At 47.1% G+C, this 22,857-nt stretch overlaps 1 protein-coding gene across 4 annotated transcripts in view; it reads right to left on the reverse strand.

Moving 5' to 3' along the window:
• ASTN2 (astrotactin 2) overlaps positions 1-22,857 on the reverse strand; it is an 874,248-nt gene that overhangs the window by 350,551 nt on the left and 500,840 nt on the right. For all 4 annotated transcript variants that reach the window (XM_019454036.2, XM_019454034.2, XM_019454035.2 and 1 more), the window contains one exon: positions 8,876-9,026. In XM_019454036.2, the coding sequence (XP_019309581.2) occupies positions 8,876-9,026 (151 nt within the window). The remainder of the gene's footprint in view (positions 1-8,875; positions 9,027-22,857) is intronic.

Below are 22,857 nucleotides of genomic sequence, written 5' to 3' on the forward strand. Positions count from 1 at the left end.
GCTAATGACTTCCACACAATAAAACCAGCTTACCAGAAATACCATCAGACCCAGCAAATCTGGGTCCCAAAGAAATAAAATGAGGGGAAAAAACTAGAGAAGGCTTCAAATGTCATGGGAAGAATAAAATATTTAATATCATAAAAGGGTGCTGAGGCTTTATGAGAAAGCCACATATTATAATCCTGAAAACGCTATATCGGACTCCCACCCACCGCCGCCACACCCACCCCAGAAGGGAGGAGGACTATGCTGGGAGTTCACAAAGAAAGGATGGACAGGCATAGCTCCCAAATGAGGGGCAGCTCCCTTCCTTTTCACTCCCCAAAGTTTGATCCTTACGGACAGGCTCAGAGTCAATAGGCAAGTTCTAATCTCGTTCTTTTCTACTCTCCTACCCCTTTCTCCGATACTTATTCTCTTTTATCTTCCTGCAGATCTCCTGGATGCAGAGGAAGAAGAAGACATTTTAGACACTGAAAGAGAAAGGGGAGAAGGGAGTGTCCCCCTCCTTTCACTCCCTGACATTGGGGGACATCTGCTTTATCCCTGGGGAACGATCCTTAGCCTGTGGACAGTTGCCATCTGAGGAGTTAAGAGAACGGGATTTGGAGTTAGATATACCTGGGTTTGAATTTCTGCTCTGCCTTCTTCTGGCTGCTTAGACTTGGGCAAGTTTCTCGTGCTTCCTAAATCCATTTCTTCACGGACAAAGTAGGAGTAACAATAGTGCTCACCTCCTAAGGTTGATGCAAGGATCCAATGTGATGACCTATTTCAAGCATTCGTCCCAGGGCCTGGCACATCATCAGCACTCAAACTCTCTCTATGTATCTCTATCAGTAATTATTGATAGCACTAATTCGTTTGTCAATAGCATCAACCAAGTCATGCTTTCAATAATACGATCAGTACCAGTATTACTGATGAAGGGGCATATAGAGAATTCTCCATGTATGGACCTGGTTGATCAGGGGGTGCTGTGATGAGGACAAGATAAAGGAGACACTCCACCCTTGAAAACAACTATTTCCCTGCCCAAGAGTTTCTGAGTTTTTACAAAGATGTGTTACTCTCTGACTCTGCATATTTGTAAGATTTCTAAGAAGAAAAAGGTGACAAAGCATCATTCCTCCTATTGGACTATGGCAAAAGCCAGCTGGGTTGTAGTATGAATCCAACATACCCCCTGTCACCGGTCTGCTGGGATGGACTAAACCTCAAGAGTCCACTTCTGGGGAGGAGAAACTACGTCTCAGGGGCCAGGCCTTACCGTGGCTCAGCCCTGCATCGCCCGTCCAGGCAGGCAGAATGCGAGGCCCAAAGGCTTGGGCTTCTCCTGGTCAGCAGTGCCTGGGCTGTGCTCCAAAGTGATTTCTCACCCAGCTGATTCTCCGAGGTGCCTTCCCTGCCCTTCAGAAAGGATGAGGGATGGAGAGAAGCAGGCTGTCTCTTTCAGCATCTCATGGCAATCAGGGGTGCTGTGGCCCTTCCTAATATCTGGGAGGCCAGATGGCTTTTTAGGTCAAAATGGAAACACACACACACAAAAGAGAGGAGATTATGGGTGGGTGGCTTCTAGGGGGTGGGGTGGAGTGGGATCAGTATGGAATTCAAAGGGAGGGCTGGGGACTGATGCTAGACACACCTCCTAAAAGATACCAACACTCTGCAGGATGGAGCCAGCATGCAAATCCCCATACGTTCCTCAGTCCTAACTTTCTACGAAGGCCCTGGACTGTCCGGTGCCCACCCTCCTCTCCTCTCCATCCTTCTCTTTTGATGCTTCTACACATACCCTCATTTTCTACCAGGCAGTTCCATTTTTCTCATGGGTCAGGTAGAGATAATTATACAACCTAGATCATAAGCTGAGCACTCAAAATCATGTCTGCACACAGGTCACCGTGTAGACTATTGCTCTTACATTCCTAGTCTTTTTCTTATTTAAAAAAATTAATGTTTATTTATTTTTGAGAGAAAGAGACACAGAGTATGAGTGGTGGGGCACAGAGAGAGAGAGACAGACATACAGAATCTGAAGCAGGCTCCAGGCTCTGAGCTGTCAGCACAGAGCCCAACAGGGGACTCGAACTCATGGATGGTGAGATCATGACCTGAGCCGAAGTCAGACACTTAATCAACTGACCCACCCAGGCGCCCCTAGGCTTTGTCTTTCTTAAAATGGACCTAACAGTGTCCATCTAGAGGGAGAGTTACAAGCATTAACTGCCATGGACATACGTGAGTTGGCACGCAGTATTAGTGAGCGTCCCTCTCTCCTACCCCAGCCCCCTTCTCTCTGCACTCACATCCACCTTGCGAGATACTCTCATGCAGAGATGAAGTGATTTGTTCAAGACCACACTGCAGTCCTGTTGAAGCCCATCTCGCCTTCTGAGCTACCTTAGAAAACAAGGTGGGGCTCTTTTTCTTGTCTCCCCTGCTCCATTCAGTGTGCTGGATGGAGGACTATTGCTGAATAAATCTTTGGACTGTTGCAGTGGCAAAGGTGATCATAAGGCCACTGCCTAGTGGGTGGAACCTAGCAGGTTCACCTGGGAGGAAGGAGTCTTGGGATCACATCTCGATTCTGTCACTGTTTTCCTACATGAACTTGAGCTATTTCTGCATCTTTCTAGGCTTTTGTTTTTCTTTCTATATAATGGGTACTGGCCTCGTTAGATCTCTAGGGTGCCTTCCTACTCTCGGAGCCCTGGTCCATGCGTCCATGCTACAGGAAGAAGGTAGATTAAAGAGAGCCACCCATTCTCTGCTGCTCTCCCCATCGACAGGTGAAGTCCAATTCCCTCTCTATGAATCTACACTGACCTTAATGACCTGCCTGACAAACAGAATGGGGTAGAAATGATGTTCTGGGACTTCTGAGGCTGGGTGCTAAGAAGCCTTGAAGCTTCTGTCTCTGCTCTTGGAACACCTGATCCTGGGATGCTCCCTCTGCAGACCGAGCCTCTGTGGCCTGATGAGCCCTGCCCGATGGAAAGGCGATGGGCAGGCACTCTAGTTGACAGCCCCAGGGCAGAGATGAGGTCCAGCATGGCCAGGCTTGACTGTCTGCTATTCCGGCACCTTCTAAGTAAGTGAAGGGACCCTCATGGAAGAAATCCTCCAACTCTAGATGGCCCCCCTGTCACACATCAGAGACAAATAACCCAGCTGAACCCTTCCCATATTCCTGACTGATAAAACGTGAGAAAAACATTGGGAAAATGGAGGTAAGCTGTGAATTGCCATTTCAAAAGGGGCTGAGAGAACAGATTTCGATCCCCAGATTTGTCTGAGGTTGAAGCCGTCAAGAGGATGCTTCCCCCGCTGGGAGAACCTGGGCAACACCAAGGAGGAGCCTGAGCAAAATGCTTCAGGGGCAGCAGCCACACAGGGATGGCCAGAGTGTCCTCTACACAATATTATGATAAAGTACCCATGGTTTTCTTTGGTTTTGTCCTCTATCGTGATTAAAATTTCACCATGTTTGTACTGCCACACGGAATAAATGGAACCACAGCTTACTTTTCAAACTGGGCCTTGCCGACATCATTACGTGTGTCAGATTTATACGATTTCTAATAGATAACAACGTTTTACCCTTCAGCACACCGAAGGGGAACGCAAGCCTCCCTCCCTTCTCTGATGCTTCATTCACTGTTACTTCCTCCATCTCTGATCAAGTGGTGAGGGTCTCCCCAGAAATAATTGAAAATCGAAATAACAAGATGATTCTTTGCATGGCATCTCTTGGATCACCCTCCGTATTCTCGCCGACAATACTTTTATTCACCCTGCATTAGTTTCTTCTCACCGCTGCAACAAATTACCACCAACCTGCTGGTTTAAAACAACACAAACGTACTATCTTGCAGTTCCACAGGCTGGAAGGCCAACAAAGTTCTCAATTGGCTCAAATCACAGTATTGGCAGGGTGGCACGACTTTCTGGAGGCTGTAGGGGTGAATCCATTTCCTTGCCTTTCCCAGTTGTTAGAGACTTCTCCTGGGGTTGTAACTCCTTTCCTCCATCTTCAGAGGTGGCATTGTTACATCGCTCTAAACTTCTGTGCTGGCTCCCCCCCTTCCACACTGAAGGACACTGTGATTACACTGGGCTCGCACTGATAATTCAGGACAATCTCCTTCTTTAAAAGTCAGCTTATTAGCAACCTTAATTCCGTATGTGAATTTAATCTCCACTTTAGTTATGAAAGGTAAAATATTCATAGGCTCCAGACATTAGGATGTAAATTTCCTTGGGGGGCTATAATGCTGCCCACCATATACCAAGTGACCCTTCCCAATCTGGACAACTATATACTTGAGGACCACAGTATCCCAGGGGAATTACCATAGAACAACCAGAAAACGAAGCCAAATGTGCCCACTTTTTTTTTTCATTTGTGGGTTCAGAAGTTGAGGTCTAGATAGAAGGTAAAATGAGATGATAATAAGACAGTAATGGGAAATCTGTGATATGTTAGAGCACTGGCTTCTCCACCCTCCACCTGCCCCCAACCCCAAAGAAGTAAGGATCACTTGAGCATGGGAAGACAGGAATGTTGGAAATGAAACAAGATGGTCTTGAAAATGGTAGAGAATGTCCTTCAAAGAGATCCTGCACTTCATATGTACCAGGCTTGCCCACGAGGTGCTAAAGAGGATGACGAGCTATAGAAGATAAGGTGAATTTGAGGGACTGGAAAGCAAAGAGTGTTCCTGCCTCACTTGCCAGAACACTCACCTGGGGGGATGGCAGCACAGTCAAGTGCTCTTCCATGGCATGACAGCAGCCAACGACAAGTACCTTCATGGTCGGCCTAAATCAAGAGGTCTTCAGCTGGTTCCTCTCGACACTCATGCCCCCAGTGTGGTCAAGAGGAGTTGCTGTCCTCATGCCCTCAGCAGGGTGGTAAAGCTATCTGATGCACAAAGCCAGCTGGCCTCAAAGGACCTTGTGGTGGGGATGGAGAGAGCAAGGCAGAAGATGCCAGGATAAGCCACATGCCTATAAATCACATGGGAACAGGGCGGTGCTGGCACAATACCAGTGATGGACAAGGGCCAGACAAGACAGCAGGCGCTAGAACTGTCAGGTAGTTGTCGAGTACAGAACCACCCCTCAGCCCCATGCATGGATGGACATCAGCCCCCTTTGAACTTGTACACTCAGGAAGAGGCGGGAGGCAGAGCACCCGAATTAAACTAGAATTAAGTTTCCACCACCAATGGATGGAGCAGAACAGAAATGAAATTCGGTTACAGAAACATTATAGAAAATTAAATAGGCTGTGCTCCTGAGCTTTCGTGGCCCCAAATATCATATCCACTGCATAAAAACATCAGCGATCCTGGTCTCATCATCTTGCACATAAGTGACATTTTGTGAATCCCTAATCATCTCCGGTTATATTCTTTGTCAGACAACCTACAAGTTCAAGAGCTACTGCTTCCTTCTGAAAGATGAAGGAACTGAGGCTAATGAGGTGAACGTAGATTCTAAAGCTCACGGATGACCAAGCCAGGGCTTAAGCCCAATTTGCTTAGCCCAGTCTTCCTTCCAAGCTTCTCCGCTACTATCTCCACTCAGAATCACAGGAAAGCAAGCCAAAATGGTTGTGGCATGAAGAATAATACTTAAAACACATTCTTGGGCCTCTACCTGGCCACCTTGTGGTGATACCTTGGGAAGTCACTCTGCTTCCCGCATGGGCGGGGAACCCGCTGCTCAGGTTTGTTGTGAAGATGAGTTATTGGAGGCAGACATGTCTGGGGAACTCTGAAGTGCTCTAAAAATATAAGGTATTATTACTACTTTTTTTTTTTTTTTTTTTTTTTTTTTTTTTTACCAAATTGAGTTTCTTAGAAGTGGAGCTGTAAGAAACAGTTTCTCTATGCAGAAATACCAAAAAGAAATGAGGGAGATTTTCAAGTTCAGGGTAGGAGTGGGTGTCTCCCCATGTATTCTGAAGGCACAGAGAAGAGCGTGCCTTACCTCCATTGAGCCCTGGAGTTGCAGCTTTAACATTAAATCCTTAATCTAGGGAGGAAGGTCTTTGACAACCTCATCAAACTGTTGAATTTTCTCTTAACCTCCAGGGAACGAATGTTCTTTCTCTCTCTCTTTTTATTTTTCCAGTTCACGCTGATGAGAGAGGGAAAAGAGACAACTCTTACCTAGACACACACACATGTGTGCATCCCTCTGCATTCTGACGTTTCGTTCTTCTGGGACATCTATCTTCAAGGAGAGGGAGTTTAATTAGTTCGGGAAACGGAACTGATGAAAGAAGGAAATAGAGGCAGGCAACTCATGCCTTTCAGAAATATCAGCTTTCTGTTGTGGAGACAACACAGACGATCTGGGACATCCTTTTGATTTGCATGCCCACTGACTGGCTTTAAGACTAGGGCAATTCCTCCTCTCTCTCAGAGGGCCTCACTTTTCTGATACGCAAAATGGAGGGTTGGTTTGCAATACTCTGAAGTAGACAGCCGCTGTCACCAACCCCTCTTTCTGTTGCCTGTACCCTACTTTTCCTTGAGAGTCTGTGCCCTTCCCCCAACTCACTACCATGTACTGTAGGTGCAGCTGGCACTTGGCCAAAGTCTCGGGTATGACTGGGTCTGGGATGAGCCCAGTGTTTCCCCTTGACCACAGCAATTGGTACAGTGATGGGCATGAGGATGAAGGTGGCCCAATGAGACGAGATCCTGTGACTAGAGCTGGAGGATCTAGGAAAGAGATGTTATTGTCCTACAGGACTTACTGAATGGGGATGCTGTCCAGTGAATGACATGGTTCGGAGGAAAGTAGAGTGAAGAGAAGACAGATCCCATGACATTGTTTAAACCCCTTAATCCTACTGTGCCTAGACTTCTGTTAGATCCAATACATTTACTCTTTTTGCCTAAACTAGTTCTGAGTTTCTATCACTTATGATCCCAAGAATTATAATAAAAAAGATCTCTAATTGCCCATCCACTTCTGAAGATCTGCTGATCTTTGAGTCTAAAATGTAGTTTAATTGCATTGTCTCAATCTCTAGAAGCTTCTTCTTTGTATTGGGCTCCCAGCCACTGTCTATTTCCCTAGCTGTGGTGCAGGAACATTAAGAGTGGAATGTGTATTCTATTTCCTGTGGTCTCTAGTCCAAAGCAGGAATTCACATCCCTGGCCCCGTTCCTCCCTCCATCCCTTCTTTCTTTCATCCTTGTTTACACAGACAGTTGGGGTGTTAAGTTGAATCGACAGATTCCTGGGTTCTCTCTCAGTTCACTGGGCAGGATAAACTGGAAAAAAGGCAGTTTGTGCTATAAATGATTACAGAGGATGTAGCAGATGTAACAGGTGCATGACAACAGTGATGATCCTTAGAACAGAGTGGTCACTTTGCCAAGATGGGGAAGGAAAAGAAGACAAATCTGGAAAGAGATCTACTTGTTTGCTACACTGGCTGGGTGGTTGGGGGAAGGACCTTAGGCAAAAGGATGGCGGGAGCAAAGGCTCGGAGTCATTAAATAGGCAAGTATGTTCAGACAACTACATCGAATTCATTCCACTGGCCTTAGTGTAAAATGAAGCAAAAGGCTGGAGAGGTTGGAAGGGGCCAAATCAAGAAAGCACCGAATGCCAGGTGAAGAAGCTCAGCTTGTAGAGTGACGTTTCTCAAATGGGCTTCCGTGACACCACTGCCTCCCCATACATACAACACTCATTAAATTGTTACAATTTTACACTCCTGGGCCCTAACCCCTCTATCGGATCAAAATTACTGGTGTGGGACCCTGAAACCTGCATTTTAAGGATTTTTTTAATTAATTTTTAAAACATATATTTTGAGCGGGGAGGTGGGGTAGAGAGAGAGGGGAGAGAGAATCCCATGCTCGATGTGGGGCTCGATCTCACAAACTGTGTGATCATGACCTGAGCCGAAACCAAGAGTCGGAGGTTTAACTGACTGAGCCACCAGGTGCTCCTGGAACCTGCATTTTAAACAAGCCCCCCTAGGTCATTCCTATGAAACAAACCAGCCAATCTGGGAGCCTCTTCTGTAGGCAACAAAGATCCTCACATACCTTTTTCTGTGTCCTTCTCCCATGCCAGATACTAGAGTTCTATGCAACCAAGTCTGCCATACTTCTCCATGCCCTTGCTTTGGCCATCCCCACTCTTTTCTTTGTTAAGTTTATTTATTTATTTTGAGAGAGAGAGAGAAAGAAAGAGAGAGCCTGGGAGGGGCAGAGAGAGAGAGAGAGAGAGAGAGAGAGAGAGAATCCCAAGCAAGCTTCGCACTGTCAGCTCAGGGCTGCATGTGGGGTTTGAACCTATGAACCATGAGATCATAACCTGAACTGAAACCAGATTCAGATGCTTAACCAACTGAGCCACCCACGCACCCTGCCCACTCTTTTCCTAATGGAAGGTGACTCATCTTTTGAAGCCAGTTCACCACTAACTTCCCCACTTTCTACCAATTTTAAAATCTCAGCTGACATGTTTTCTTCTAGACATCTCATTGACATGGACCCATTGTGTTCACAGAGATAAGACATGCCCTATCTCACTCCCAAATGGACAGAAACCTACCTGAGGCCAGGAGCTCTTAAGGATGTATTGCATATTAGGCCCTAAAGTGCTGCTATTTCATTCTTCCAACACTTCCACAAGGTAGGTTTAATTACCCATTTTACAGATGAGGAAACCAAGGAAGCCTGATGTGCCAAAGAGGACATAGAGGTAGGAGCTATGAGTAGTGTGATTCTCCTTCACAAGCCACCCCCCCCCCCCCCTCACAAGGAGGGGCCTCCAGAGAGCAGTCTTAGTACCTGGGCCAGCACCATGTTCATGGGCCAAGGGCACTTACCACACATCCTGAGGAGTCCACCTGGCGGTCAGACACGCACTTGAAGTTTCGAGTACAGCCCCCATTGTTCCGAGAGCAGTCACGAACCGGCCCAAAGGAGGACAGCAGGTCGTTGATGGTTTCGAAGTATGTGGACAGCATCGCTTCCTCCCTTGGAGACGAAGGGGATGGTTAAACCCCAGAGACACGTGTATCATTAGATTAAAAAAATTAAATATGCATTCATCACATTTAAGATCATCATTCATGATATTTGTAACCAAGAAAATGATACCAATCCATATTTGAGAAAAAACTAATAAGAAAAAAAAATTAACAGGTATGCCATCATATGACACAATGTCTACTTGCAATCAAGGGGAATATATTTGGGACGCTGCATTCTTTATTCCGTCAATCCCCATAATTTGGGAAGGCAGGCATGAGATTTCCATCTTACAAATAAGTGGACTAGGGCTCAGAAAGTTGAATGTCCTGCTGAAGTCCACCCAGCTTGTAACGTGGCAGAATTGAAGTTTGTGCCAAGTTCCAGCTGAGTCCAAAGATCAAGCTCCTCCCACTATACAACTCTTAACTTACATTACATATGTTTCTACAGATTCCAGACCTCCCCATAGCAACTCTGCAAAACGGTGTCTTCCTAATATTCCTACTTTTGATATAAATTGAAATTATACAAGGTATTGGACTTACCCCAAATTACCAGCCAATAAATACCAGGGCCAAGGCACAAACACAGGACTGTTTGACTCTAGAACCCCAGAACTGTGCTCTTCATGCTATCGCATAAAAGTGACACCATAGGACATCTGTTGGAAAGGTCACGGGATTCTAGGCAAATGCATGATTCCTCCCAAATGAGGTTCCCAAGGGAAAACACGGGACTAGGTACCGTAATTTGTGGATCTGCCAAAATTTTATTAGAGGATATACACAGACAGAAGTTTCTGGATGCTATTTTCTGGCAAAAGAGCCCCAAATAAGGATATCCTAGCACTGGAGTATCTGTGATGCCCATAGGTGCATAAGATACTAAAGGGACACCATGGACAGTGTAAAGAAGTACGCATTATCCCATGATGTAAGGCTCATGGAATCCAGAAATGCAAAGGAAGGGAGATGCCCGTGGACCATCCTTCATCCTTCTACCACTGTTTTCCTCCATAGGCCTGGAGTTCTAGGTTTTGGTGTCCTAGCTTATTTTCTGTCTCTGGTATGATCCCTTTTTGTGCCATCTTCCATACTGACTGCCAGAGAACTTGATAAATTCCAGCTCTAAATTAGAAACCTCATTGATTAATAATAGTTCTCCATTACTTACAGAAGAAAATCTAAATTAGTTTCCTTGGCATTCAAGGTCCTTCATAATTTGGTTCTGCCTACCTGTCCAGCTCCATTTACCCTGTCCTCATGTTCTCTATTGGTGAGCCACAGGTCTCATTCCCTAAACACATAATCTTAGGTTAGCGTCTCTGAAAACAGACTCTGAAACAGTTGCATACAGCAGGTTTACCAAGGATCCCTCTGACATACTCTTAGAAAAGTAAGCAAGACAGGACTGGACAAGGGAGAGGCTGACCTGCCATGTGGTTAATGTACGTAGATCTAAAGCCTCACCTTGTCCTTAGGGGAGCTCTGGAGCTGGGTGGTCCTTTAAGGATTTCCTGATTAGAGGCAAGGAACCAGCCTTCTGCAACACCCTGTTGGCCAGTCACTGGCCAAAGGCTGTCATCTGGTATTCTTGCACAAGGCAGAGGGCAATGACCAGTGAGGAACACAGCTGTGTGGGTCATGAGCCACGGTCCAGGGGATGGGCAGATCAGCCCTGAAGAAGGGATCTGAGTATAGTATACACCTTCACCTCTCTGAATCTTTAATCATGCTCTTGGGTCTAGGATGCTCATCTCTAACTTTTCTCCTTGACAAAATCCTAAGAATCCTTCAAAACGCTTCAAATCCATCCACCCATCCATCCATTCATGTATTGCATGTGCTTACTGAGTGCTTACTACGTAGCAGGCACTATTCTAGGTACTGCGGATGCAGAAGTGACACATGACAAAGGCCTTCCCTCCATAGAGCTTGCTATGACCTCCTTTGGGAAACCCTCTCTATTTCCCCCAACCAGAATTAATTTCTTTTCCCTCTGAGTACATTGTTTAAATCTGTTATCTCATTGATCTTAATCATTGGCTCTATGGTTTCCCAGGGAGACCTTAAGCTTTTTGAGCAAATGGCTCAAGAGTAAACTCATCCCTCTCTGGCCCTCAGGACAAGGCCTGGCAAAAAACCTGTGATAAGCAAATGTTTTTCAAATAAGACAAAGAAAACATTGGAAGGCTTGGATGCAGATTCCACCTATCATTGCTTTTACCAAGGGTCTCTCCACCAGGACACTCCCCTGTCCATCCCCAAGTCTAGGATGCCCTCCCAAGTCTTTCATGATCAAGTCTTTAGTATAGGGACAACAGAGAAGATGGCAGGAGAGCTGCCAGACTATCCCTCATTTCCCAACTTTACACAGAATGAGGTCAGGATGGCAGGTGAATGGGGGAAGAGAATGAACCCGCTCCTGAACTGAGGCTCTTGATAGACTTGCCATTTGGGAATCATGGAAAGAGCTGAGGATCCTGCGAAGACATTAAGGCTATTAAAATATGAATAACCTTAGAGGAAGAAGAAGTGAGAAGTAAAAAGAGGGGATAAAGACAGAGGGAGAGACAGGCTGAGAAAGTGTGAGACCACATAAAGAGATACACATGTAGAACATTGCTAGAAAGAAAGAACTGGATGGATGGACAGGATGGATGGATGGATGGATGGATAGATGGGTGGAAGGAAGGAAAGAGAGGCAGGAAAGAGGGAGGAAGGAAGGAAGGAAGGAAGGACAGACAGAGAGACAGAGACACCCAGAGGAGTGTCATATAGAGAGACTAAAAAAGAGGAAGATGAAGGCAGAGAAAGTATGTGAAAAGAGAGACAGAAATGAAGAGCTAGATTAGGGAGAAACCGGAGTAAGAAATACCAAGATTTTAAAGGAGAAAACATTAAGGTAAATAAAACAGGGACACTGTGTATGGAGCAGGGGGTGGGGAGGGGAAGGGATGGGGAGGGGTGCAGGAGATGGGCACTGGGACCTGGAAGGAGACAGGCTCAGAAAGAGAATGGAAGAAGAAAAAGACCCTGTGTAAATGGAAGAGAACACACACAGGGACCCAGAGAGCAGTCAGAGAATGACAAAGAAAAACAAAGGAGAAAAGAGAAAAACAAGCAAAAAATGTCACCTTGCAGTGGAACCTGGAGACAGCTCAGGCTGTACAAATAAGGAGGCTGTTAGCTTTTGAAAGGATTGATTCTGCATAAACATCAGTTACATGAGGAGAACATTATTTAAAACACAAAGACCTGACACTGGGGCTGTTACTGAGTCTAGCAGTGATTGTGTCAGGCTACAGAAATGAAGAATCATCCTGCACAAGTGAGAGAAGTAGCTCAAGGCAGACTCTGACATTCTCTTAACTCCAGACTTAATCCCTCATCCCAGCTGCTGAGTCCGGGATTTGGGGTCTGTGGGAGCTTAAAGCTGCCCCAGTAGCCGAGCGCAAAGGATCAAGGGACTAGCGCTGCAGGTGGAGGTGGGCTGGGGTGACAGAGAGATCTGGGTGAGTCACAGCTTTGCCAGAAATTGCCATCAGCACTAACATCTTCATCATCTGTAACTTCCTGAACACCTGCTGTGCATGGAGGGCCATGCTAGGTTCCTTCACTGTGCCCTCTCCTTTGACTTTCACCGTTGTCCTATGACACACATTTTTACTCCTACCACGCAGCTGGAGAGACTAGGTCTTGGGGGGGTCTCGTCACTAGCCCTTGTCCACGAGGTGGAGAGGCCGGGGTATGCACCCAAGTGTGCCTGATGTCAGGTCCTGAGCTTCCTCCCATGCCATAGTCGTGCTGGGCCAACTTGCTCTGGGCCCTCGGGATAAGTCAGAGCTCTCACAACAGGAAAGCCCGTAGAAACCTGCGTCCAACCTCTGTGTCTTTGAGGAGGAAGAACCAGAAGGGTAGAACGTATACAGCCTCTGCATATTTCCCAGCACTGCCTCCTGGCCTGTGTACCTGCCACAGTAGCCTCTATCTGTCTTGGAATAAGACAGGGCAACGTGTGTACTCCTTTCCTAGAGGTGCATAACCAGTACCATAAACCAGATGACTGAAAACAGCAGCAACTTACTCTCTCCGACTTTTGGAGGTTGGGAGTTCAAACTCAAGGTGTCAGCAGAGCTTTGCTTCCTCTGTAGACCCTAGGGAAGAATCCTTCCTGGTCTCTTCAGAGCTTCCCATGGCTCCTGGCAACCCTTGGCATCTCTTGGCTTATAGCCACATCAGTCTAACCTCTGCTTCCACCCTCGCATGGCCCTCTTCCTGCATCAGTGTCTTTTCCTCTTCCTACAGTGACACCCTCCATTGGATTCAGCACCTACCCAAATCCATTATGTCCTTATCTCAATTATATTGGCAAAGACCTTATTTCCAAATGAGGTCATGTTCTGAGGATCCAGGTGGACATGAATTTGGGGGGGCATGACTCAACCCACTATTCACAGCTCACAGGAAAGCGCTCAGGCTTACACAGTAGGACAGAGCCAGGACTAGAACCCTCTACTCCTTGGCTCTTTCTTCAGTGCTCCTAACATCACATCAGCCCTTCCAGCTCCAGACTCTGCATGTTACACGATGGTATTTACAAGGCCTATAAAGTCTCAGAAAAAGAACCATGATGAAACCACTTCTCCCTCATTGGAGAGGAGAAAAGACCAACTTTCATTAAGTACCTAACATCCCAGGCAGAACAGGGGTCAGCAAGCTTTTCTTTATAGGAATCCATAGTAAATACCTTCGGCTTTGTAAGCCTTACAGTCTCTGATCTAACTACTCAAAGCTGCTTTTGTAATGCACAAGCAGCCACAGAAAATATGCAATGGCCATATGCAAAATGCAATGAATTAGCATCGATATGCTTCACTAAAACTATATGCACAAAAAAAAAACCATGGCAGGCTGGATTGCTATATCCTTTTTGATTTTTTTTTTTTTAACGGGAAAACACTCAGGTCAGGGTTGGAGTTAGGATTTGAAGCCAGGTATGCCCAACTCCGGAACACACATTCTTTCTCCTACATGAAGTTTCATCTGTGCCTCAGTATTCTCATCTGTAAAGTGGAAACAGTATGTTTCTAGCTTCCAACCACATAAGATCGTTGTAAGAACACAATGACATGATATGCACAGAAGCCCAGTGCAAACTGATTCATAATCCATTCATTAAGAAATATCTGGGCACCCACTGCGGGTCAGGTGCTGAGCTGATCATTACTACGGCTCTCCTTTGGCCTCTCCATGCCTGTGTTCCTGCACCTGCCAGGTCTGGACACTGTCCAAGTTGTTTCCAAGCTACTCTCCAGCTTAGGCATCCCAATTCTTCCTGATACTGCTGGTTTCAAAACTGAGTCAACCAGGGGAGCCCGGGTGGCTCAATCGGTTGAGCATCCAATTTCGGCTCAGGTCATGATCTCATGGCTCGTGAGTCCAAGCATCGGAATCTGGAGCTTGAGTCAGATCCTGTGTCTTCTTCTCTCTTTGGCCTTCCCCTGCTCATACTCTGTCTCTCTCTCAGCATTAAATAAAACATTAAAAAAACTGAGTCAACCAGACACCCCCTCTCCCCCAGGCTGAGTGAGGCTGCCATCCCTGCACTGATTGTTCAAGTGCAAATGCATCACCTGGGCTCCATTCGGCTGAGTCAGCGGAGCCCCACACAGGGTGAGCATCAGGCAAGGCAGCTGGGAACAGTTGCTGACGTAGCCTGCTGTTAATAAACACCTGGAGACGTCTGTGTCACTCACAGAGAGGTGTGAATGGATGACTCAGGGCCCAGACAGTGACAAGACCCCAGGGGGCAGACTAATCATTCTCTAATATCAACGGGCACACTTGTTCCTGAGCATCCATAGAGGGAGGAACCTAAGACAGGCTTCTCAGCTCCAGAAGCATGAGCAGCAGTATAGATGAGTGGATCTGCAGCAGCTTTGACTCCCGGCTTCACTCACTATGAGATGTTGGGCAAGTCCCTTACACTCTGAGTCTCTACTTTCTCATCTGAAAAATGGGCATATGAGCACGTAGGTGGCAGAACTGGCATGAGAAATAAACCAGACAATATATGCAAAATGTTCCCCACACAGAAAGTGCCCAAAGGCTGGTGGTAATTGGTGTCCTCAAAGTTGCACTTGAGAGTGTAAGGAGCCCAATGCAGGAGAAGGCAAGGACCGAGAACCACATACTGTCCGTTTACTCATTCAAGTTTTTCATGGATGCCGAATCTGTCCTGGGCCCTGTGCTGGTTCCTGGAGCACACGGCAATAGGTGTGACATAGCATATGCTAAGGAGGTAGAAAAACACACCACAAAAGTTAACCTAACAATATAACTGGGGCCACAGGTTCATAAAGAGGCCCCCTTCAGCCAGACCCTGGAAGTGTGGGTCAGACAAGGCTTTTTAGAGGAGGCAGTACTGAACCTGAAACATAAAGGATGAGCAGGAATTAGGCAAAGGAAGAAGATATAAGTATTCCAGGCAGATGGAACAGAATAAGTTAAGGCCTAGAGGCAAGGAAACTTTAATCGATGCAATGAAGCAGGAGGGCTGGGAGGAAGTAGGGTGTGGCAAATGATAGGCCAGGAGGCAGGCTACGCAAGGTTCTGTGTGCCAGGCCCTGGCAATTCTGGACTTCGCCCTGAGACCTATGAGGTGGCCACCAAAGGGTTTTAGGCAGAGCCTACTTTTACTTAGACTAGTAACATAGGTTGGTATTTGATAAAAATCATTATGGCAATGAAAACAACAATAATAGTTAATGTTTACTGGGCATTCATAATATGCCCTAAAGTGTACCAAGCAATGATTGTGTCGACCTACTTAATCCTCATTAAAAAACAAAAAAACAGGGGCGCCTGGGTGGCTCAGTCGGTTAAGCGTCCGACTTCGGCTCAGGTCACAATCTCGTGGTCCGTGAGTTCGAGCCCCGCGTCGGGCTCTGTGCTGACAGCTCAGAGCCTGGAGCCTGCTTTGGATTCTGTGTCTCCCTCTTCTCTCTCTGCTCCTCCCCCATTCATGCTCTGTCTCTCTCTGTCTCAAAAATAAATAAACATTAAAAAAAACAAAACAAAACAATGATGTAAATGATACGATCATCCCCATTTTGTAGAAGAAGAAAGTGAGGCACCATTTTGAGGATGAAGGCTGTTCTGAGACCAGCCAAAGACAATGTAGGAACAGCCTCAAGGCAGTGGCTGGCATACGGCAAGTGCTTTATAAAGATTAGTTATAAAAGGGTTCCAGGCAGAGGTGAGCTGACACAGGCCACAAGGAGGCAGATTTGGGCTTTCATAAAATCGGAGTTATTGAGCAATGGGAAGGAACAAGGTCTTACAAGGTCCTGCAGCGGGCCGATGTAGGAACGCAGACTGAGGTGGGATGGCCATGTTCTGGGCTGGTGGTGGGGGACCGTCAAGCCTCCAGGGAGATCTGCACAATCTCATGGTGGTGGGAACAACAACCATGGCTAATATCTATTGACAACTCAAGACACGAGAGCTTTGACTTCACATGGTCCATCTCATCACTTCTTGCCATAGCCCTGTGGGGTGGTGCTATTCGTACACCCCTTCTGTTGACTAAGAAAGGAACGCACACACTCACATGCACAAACTGGCACTGGCAGAGCTGGGGGCTTGTCCTGTGTCACACAGTAAGTCAGAGTGGCAGAGCCGGGGCTCTGCCCTGGTGGGTCTGACTCTGAGGCAGAGAGCAGTGTCCTGTTTTCCTCCTTAAGATCCCTTCCCAGCTGGAGATTCTGGGGCTGGTGTTACAGCTGATGCTCATCATTCCCCTTCCTCTAGCAATTACGGTTCGCAGTAATTTAGGTCAAGAATATGTATTGCTGTGCAGAGTGGTCTCAAAGCTTCCTGCGTGTGTCTGTGCCTTTGAGTAGCTCACGAGCTTCCTGCACGCGGAGATCCTTCCTCACGTCCCTCAGTGTGCTGGCTGTGCCTCAGCTGTTCAATGAATAAGCACAGGAGGTGGAGGAAGGGGAGGGACAAAGGGGGCCCATCAGCTGTGTGGTCTTGGGGACAAAGAGAAAACGATCGTGAGTGTCCACTGCCCATCTGTGAAATGGGGACAGTAACATTCAGCTCACAGGATTGTGTGGTCAGGACTCGATGAGATAAAAGATGTCAAAGCCCCCCATCTCCGCCAGGCTCAAACAGGGACCTCAACAGGGGGCTGTTGTGTTTTGGAAATGCATTTGTTCATTTCACAAATATTTACCCAGTGCTCACTGCTGGGGGTGGGGGGAGCTGCAGGTTCTGTAGGAAGAAAAGAGCAAACAGGACAGGCTTTGTTCTCTTGGAACGTACTGCTTAGTTACCCAGTCACCCAGCAAGTCCTGTCTATGCCTACAACCAAATCTGGGCCTATGTCTGTGTCTGTATGTCGTATGTCTACGTCTATAATTACAAACGATGATAGATGCTTAAAAAATACGGGGTACTGTGAGAGCATATGGCAGGGGCGGCCAATCTACTCTAGGGAGCTGAGGATGGGAGTTGGGTGTTTCCCCAGAGAAATGGGGGAAGTGGATTTCCCCAGAGTATCAGGCCCTGAAGCCAAACCAGCCTGAGGCGTTCTGTCACACGAGGACACTCCTGATGTGTGACCCGCCCCCCCCACCCCTCCACGCACAATGACCATGGAGTCCATCTGATCTTTGAGACCATCATTCCTTGGCAAAAAGCCATCACCTCCTTCTAACTGCTCGGTCGTAGGAATTCTTCTCCTCACCCCACCCCCCTTTCTCCTGCCCCTGTGAGTCCCATCATCATATTAAAAAGGAACCATTATTAAAAAGGTTCAGTGACAAATGCTGAGGCTTGAGGATTATTTATTTATGAAATACCCACATGAAGTCATTGAGAGCTTCTAGCAGATCTCATCTCAGAGAGAAGCTCATTAAGACGGGCCCAGGGGTGGGAGGGCACTGCGTTCTCAGAAGCAACTGCTCAGAACGCCCAGCCCGGAGAGTGCCTGTTGCCCAGAGAGGGGGGAAGACACTCGTGCCCTGGGATGGCAGTGGGGGCTGCCTGGAAGCAGCAGAGCTCACCATTAGAGAGCAAATGGGGTTGTGTCCTCTAACATAAAGAGCATGAGCTGGCGGCTCCAGGCATGGGATCTGGGTCCAGCTTTGCCTCGCTCTGCTGTGTGTCCCCCCGTGACTTTCTATCCTCCCTGAGCCCCTCAGGTGCCACATTTCTATGACGATTGTGTGATCTCGTGGGGTCCTTCCAGCTCAGATTTCTAATAACATGATGTGGCTTCCCAAAAAGATAGGGTGGAAATGTAAGAGTGAAATAGTGAGAAGAGACAGTACCCGTTGTTTCCATTCTATTGCTCATTGCCGTTGTTTTGCACCTAAGGAAATCAAGGGGCTTATACAATTAGCAGGGAAATCAGAAAGTGTTACCGTGCGTTACTATGAAGAAGCCACGGGCTCAAACCAGCCCAGCCATTTATCAGCGAAGAAACGTTAATAACTCATTCAGCTTCTCTGAGCCTCCTTTCCTCAAGCACAGGTCATAGGCCACAGCACCTAACTCTACCTACCAGGGTGATCACAAGATAACAAAAGCTCCATGAAGGCAGAGCTCGGGCAAGCTCACTGCAGTCCAGTGCCTAGAATGCTATACAGGCTTCTAGATTTTTATCAGAAAGATGAGTGGATGAATGAATGAATTCAAACTTCTGCAAACTACCCCACCCATGCACTCATTTTTATTGTTGTGTTGTTACCAACAATAGCATGCTTTTAAAAGTCAATCCTGAACGTTCCTCAAACCGGAGAACAGGGGTTCTTAACTGGGTGCCCAGGACCCCTCTGCCAATCTGCAGAAGCATATGGGCCACTTCTTAGATTAATGTCTTTAAATGCATTAAAGCAAATGCAAAAAAACATTACAAAAGAAACCATTTATCAAAACAGGTTTTTTAAAAGCCAGCTGCAATATAATAATCTATATATGCTTCTTTGTTGACACATTATAAATTTTTTTAAAATGTTTATTTCTGAGACAGAGAGAGACAGAGCATGAATGGGGGAGGGTCAGAGAGAGAGGAAGACACAGAATCTGAAGCAGGCTCCAGGCTCTGAGAGCTATCAGCACACAGCCCGACGCAGGGCTCGAACTCACAAACTGTGAGATCATGACCTGAGCCGAAGTCGGTTGCTCAACCCACTGAGCCACCCAGGCGCCCTTCTTTGTTGACACATTAAATAAAAAGATCTAGTAACAGATAATGACCATAAATTGGAAGTGGTGATCAGCATAAACTATACATTTTTTTAAAAATGTTTTTTTTAACGTTTATTTATTTTTGAGACAGAGAGAGACAGAGCATGAACGGGGGAGGGTCAGAGAGAGAGGGAAACACAGAATCCGAAGCAGGCTCCAGGCTCTGAGCTGTCAGTACAGAGCCCAACGTGGGGCTCGAACTCACGGACCGTGAGATCATGACCTGAGCCGAAGTCGGCCGCTTAACCGACTGAGCCACCCAGGCGCCCCAGCATAAACTATATTTTAAGACATTTGCAACAAATGAAAGATGACCTAAAACTGCACATGATTTCTATCACTGACAGAGTCACAGGTGCTGTGAGCGTACCCATGTCTATAACAGAAGAAAAGGCTAACTTCCAATGAGCGGCTGGCGGAAGTAAAAATGTATTATCTTGCCATGTTATTTCATGGACCTCCAGCATGGACCCCAGGATGAGAGCCTCTGCCTAGACCAACACTTTGATAGAGAAACCTTCTCCCTGAACATCTGCTGGTACGTGAGTAGAACCAGGAAGCTTGGGTCTAGAGAAGAGGAGGAGGGACATTAAAACGCAGCTGTGATCACACCATCTTCCTTCCTGCTGAGCATGTGTGGCGGGGCAAAGGGAGAACAGACTTTGGCTTCACACAAAAATTTCACGAAGCTCTCAAGGGTGTATCTTTGCAGGAGTGACCCCCTCTCTGAGCTTCAGACTGCTCATCTGTGAATGCATCACTGCTGTGCTTCCTCCAGGGTGGCGGGGGACCTTGTGAAATCAACGAGATGGTGCACCTGTGCAAAGATGCAAATGCTAGTCCTTCTCTGTTGCCCATCTGCTCCTCCTGGGGTGAGACTAATTTATTGCAGCCACCCACACTTAGAGCTGCCCCATGTCCCACAGCCGCGATGCATTTCTGCATTCCTTAACACCTACTGGGGAGCAGGCCATCTGCTAGATACTCAGCACCCAGAGGCGCCCAGACAAAGCCCCACCCTCAAGAAGTGCGGAGGCTGGGGCCAGGGACAACAGGATTTACGCTATGAAGATGAGGGAACGATTATAGCATAGATGCATAAAAATACATGAGATCCCCAAGAGGAAGCAATGATTTCTCCCTGGCCTGGTTAGGGAAGGCTTCCTGGAGGAGGTAGCAATACACTGGCTCTTAAAGGAAGACGTTTTTTGTTTTTGTTTTTGTTTTTTTTTAAAGGAAGACGTTTTAAAGGAAGGCAATGAGGAGGAGGAGGAGGAGGAGGAGGGAAGGAAGAGGAAAGGATGGGGAGAGAGGCATGACAGGCATCAGAGGATAACAAACAGTAACTAAAATGTGCTAGAGGGGACGGAGGAGTATTGGAGAAATAGGCAGAGAGCCCGTTATTAAACTGAGGAGTGAGCGGGAGTAAAGGTAGCTCATGAGCAGATCTTGTTACCCCCATTTTATAGATGAGAAAACTGAGTCTCGGAGTGGGAAAGTCATACACAATCAATACCATGGTTCCTTCAAAGTGGAGCCATAGTAGGAATCCAACCATGTCATAAAGTCCGTGCTCTCCCCGGAGTGTGGCACTGAATGCCACTTGTAGAAGACTGCTTACAGGAATTCTACCCAAAGTCAGAATTGGGAACCAGAAGGCTTTAGGAACAGGGCCTTGGTGATCAGGGAAGCACTGCCTCCCCCCAAAGGCAGCCCTCATTCCCCTTTCCTTGTCTTGCACATTCCGTCTCCTCCTCTTCTGTTCCTGGCAGTTCCAGCCACTAGCCTGCAGGAGATTCCTGCGTGGTGGTGAACGTAGGGAGCGCGTGGTGACCGCAGTGACTCTGGCCTCGTGTCCAGACAGCTGTCACTCTGCAGCCAGGCTATGAGTGGGCCCTGAGGGCTTCTCTCCTGCCCTCCGCATCCCCACCTTGCCAGTGGCCTCTGTTTCTGGCTCCTGTCCCAGCCAGGCTGCCTCTGCCACGTGCCTGCCGCAGGGTCCCAGCGCCAGCACAGGAGAGGGGGAGCCAGTACGTGCCTCCGTCCCAGGGGACTGGCCAGGACCTGGAGCAAGTCCTAGAGCATAGGCCTGCGGAGCATTGCTGAGACAGCAGAGACCTTGCTGAAAAGCAGGAGGACTGGGATAGACAGCAACTTTGTTTCCAGTCTCACCAGCTTCTCCAAAGCTAGGGCATGTTAGTTTCACCCTGCTGACAAATCCCCATTGTCTTTGAAGACTTATTCTTTCCTTCCTTCAGCCAAGCCAAATTAGTCATGTTTTCTGTGGCCTCACTGAATGCTGAGTATGCTTTCTTGTTACTAATAATAGAGTGGCAGCTGCATCACAAGTCCTCCACCTGCACCATGTTCTGCTATGATACTCACAGCATCCCAGCAGGAGACATGCACAACCCCACTATACAGATGCAAAGCTGAGCCCGAAGGGAGGGGCAGAGATTTGCTTCAGGTCACAGGCCTAATCAATTTCAAACCTAGCTCCCGGCTGACTTCAAAGCTGGAGGCATTTTTAATTTCCATGCCATCCCACCATCAATTAGAACTCGTTTCATGAAGTCTAAGTGTATATGGCCCACCTCCTCCGTGAGCAACCCAACGGACAGCATGGGGCTTGGCCTGGAAAAGGGTACGGTGGATGTCTGAGCACAGAAGCGAAGAAAGGAGGGCTTCAAGAGAGAGGGGGAAGGAAGGAGCGGTGGCCGATCTTATTTTCCCACCACACCGTGTGTTTCTAAAGGCAGAAGTTTGTGCACCTGCAGAGCCTAGTACAATGACATTTAACGGGGAGGTGGTGCGTGTTTGTTGAACAGTTTAATGAATGGATAGATGCGTAAACAGACAATATGAGAACTCACTGAGGAATTCCTCAAAGAACGAATACGCTAGCCTGATTTCCTGGCAAATTGGTCTTTAAAAGAATTTGAGCTTTCAAGAGCTGAAGGCTCTCGTGGGAATTACAGGGCCAGAGTTTTAGGGAGATGAAAAGATAAAAAACACAGATCAACATGACACTCTCTGCCCACTCAGCCGCTTGGAATGGGGAACTGTTCGTTGTTCAGTGGGTACACAGCTTCAGTTGTGTAAATGAGTTCTGGAGACTGCCATACAACACAGGGCCTGCGGCTGACAAAACAGTGGTGTGCAATTTAAAATTTGGTTAAGCTGGTAAATCTCGTGTTAAGTGTTCTTACTGCAAACAAAGCAAGAGACTAACGAAAACAACGCCCCCCAAAATGAAGGGGCAGGAGGAAGCTTTGGGAAGTGACGGATACGTTTAGCACCTTGACGGTGGTGACTATATACTTTAAATATGTGCAGTTTTTTTCAGTAAATCAATTATACCTCAATACAGCCGTTAATCATTAAAATAAAGAGCCCTTGGAATCTCAAGCCACTAAAAAGGTCATGGTGTGCCCCAGACTTCACTGTTAAAAGAGTTGTCATCAGCCTAGAAATGCTCTCTTGACATCTATGTATCCTTTGAGGTGTCTTCCTTGTACTATCCTTTGTGCCTTGATTACCTCCTGACCCTGTAGGTGGCCACAGCCCTGTGC

Source organism: Panthera pardus, unplaced genomic scaffold (assembly GCF_024362965.1).
Source record: "Panthera pardus isolate Hobbes unplaced genomic scaffold, ASM2436296v1 HiC_scaffold_20, whole genome shotgun sequence".
NCBI classification, from domain to species: Eukaryota; Metazoa; Chordata; class Mammalia; order Carnivora; family Felidae; genus Panthera; species Panthera pardus.